Below are 2,054 nucleotides of genomic sequence, written 5' to 3' on the forward strand. Positions count from 1 at the left end.
ACTCCTTCAGTAACAAACGACTCCTTCAGTAACAAAGGACTCCTTCAGTAACAAACGACTCCTTCAGTAACAAACGACTCCTTCAATAACAAACGACTCCTTCAGTAACAATCGACTCCTTCAGTAACATCGACCTATCAGACTGTCTTGTGTTGTAGGGCTGTGGGATCTATCAATCTTAATTTATTACAGGTGCTTAGGGTCACAAAAACAATTTAATGGAGATTAATTGTTGTTTTGCACATTACGTTTTGGAAGCACACTCTTAAATTGGCTTGTGTTCTGGATGAGACATATTGTATTTATGACATAAATTATGTTTTTCTTTTATTTGTGTTATATTTGTTAGTTGTCTTCAAAAGATTGTGAAAGTGCGCTTTTTAAATTTATTGTAAGGGGAATTCAAAAAGTTAAAATGGGAAAAGTGTTCAAGGGAAATATCCCAGTTCAGGGCAGGGCTGTAGTCAAGACCACCTTTGTCGAGTCCAAGGCAAGTCCAAGACCAGGACTAGACAAGACAGAGTCCAAAGAGGTTTGAGTCCAAGACCAAGACTAGTCAAGACAGAGTCCAAAGAGGTTTGAGTCCAAGACAAGGACTAGTCAAGACAGAGTCCAAAGAGGTTTGAGTCCAAGACCAGGACTAGTCAAGACAGAGTCCAAAGTCCAAGACAAGACAGAATCCAAAGAGGTTTGAGTCCAAGACCAGGACTAGTAAAGACAGAGTCCAAAGTTCAAGACAAAATAGAGTCAAAAGTCCAAGACAAGACAGAATCCAAAGAGGTTTGAGTCCAAGACCAGCACTAGTAAAGAGAGAGTCCAAAGTCCAAGACAAGACAGAGTCCAAAGAGGTCTGAGTCCAAGACCAGGACTAGTCAAGACAGACTCCAAAGAGGTTTGAGTCCAAGACCAGGACTAATCAAGACAGACTCCAAAGAGGTTTGAGTCCAAGACCAGGCCTAGTCAAGACAGAGTCCAAAGTCCAAGACAAGACAGAGTCCAAAGAGCTTCGAGTCCAAGACCAGGACGGAAAAAAAATCTTGTATCAATAAAATCTGAATGGTTTTATTGGCCAAATGTATTATGTATCGTACACAGGAAATTGACTTGGTGATACAATGCAATAAAACTTAAAAGTTGAAAGGTTAAGTTAAGAATTTAAAGAAAGTTGAATAGAACATTTTTATAAAGTTAGGAATGATTAAAAAACAACAACTTTAGGATACTGTTTGGCATTGTATGCAAGTTAATAATATATATTTTTTTTAAACCCAGGATTGGAAAAAACACCTGGACTCGGTCGAGACCAAAAGCCATATTTGGCAAGACTAGTAGCAGAGACGGAGACAAGTCCATGTCCAAATCCCAGCCAGTCCAAGGCCGGACTCGAGTACTAGAGTCCTGGTTCAAGGTGTTTTCACTGTTTTTATAGGTTCAATGAATGCAACATACTTGCAAAACTCATAAAATGAAAACAATCCTGATTTTAAGATTGAGCCCTAGCTACATGTGGATTACATCATAAAGCAGCATAAATGTAGATCAGTTAATAGTCTCGAACGCACCTTTATCATTCCAGTCTTGATCGTGACGCTGGATGGTGAACTCGGACTTTTGACAAAGTGACTGTGCCACATGTCTCTCCCGCTCTGAGGCAAAAGTCCAATTTCATCATTGAAAGCAGCAACCTTAAAATAAGAATAGACAAAAACAAAAACAATTAGTTTCTGCACAGCGAGACTCTGCAGTATGTGCTGTGTGTCAAACAGAGAGCAAAACCCCCCCAGAACTTAATTTAGACCCTGGTCCCTGCAGGTTAAACGAGTCCCTCCTTCAGGGGGATGTTCCTACGGTGGGAAAGCACCTCTATTTGGGTAAAAAAAGGGACCAGATCTCACATCTATGAGGACCGTGTGCGATTGGCTGAATTTCAGAGGTCCCAGCTGTTTGTCACACTGTGGAAGTCGCTTCAGATCTTCCAGCAGACAACAAGACGAAGCGCCGTCGTCCCTCCGCGTCCTCCCCGCCTCGCCGTCGTCCCTCCGCGTCCTCCCCGC

The 2,054-nt window shown here is 41.8% G+C and overlaps 1 protein-coding gene across 1 annotated transcript in view; it reads right to left on the reverse strand.

Annotated features, from left to right (window-relative positions):
* The window catches only part of pargl (poly (ADP-ribose) glycohydrolase, like), a 34,539-nt gene that overhangs the window by 21,408 nt on the left and 11,077 nt on the right, over window positions 1-2,054 (reverse strand). Inside the window, exons 4-5 of the mRNA XM_032511144.1 lie at window positions 1,896-2,024; window positions 1,563-1,685 (exon numbers count right to left, since the gene is read on the reverse strand). Of these exons, the coding sequence (XP_032367035.1) occupies window positions 1,563-1,685; window positions 1,896-2,024 (252 nt within the window). The remainder of the gene's footprint in view (window positions 1-1,562; window positions 1,686-1,895; window positions 2,025-2,054) is intronic.

This window comes from Etheostoma spectabile, unplaced genomic scaffold (genome assembly GCF_008692095.1).
Source record: "Etheostoma spectabile isolate EspeVRDwgs_2016 unplaced genomic scaffold, UIUC_Espe_1.0 scaffold325, whole genome shotgun sequence".
NCBI lineage: Eukaryota > Metazoa > Chordata > Actinopteri > Perciformes > Percidae > Etheostoma > Etheostoma spectabile.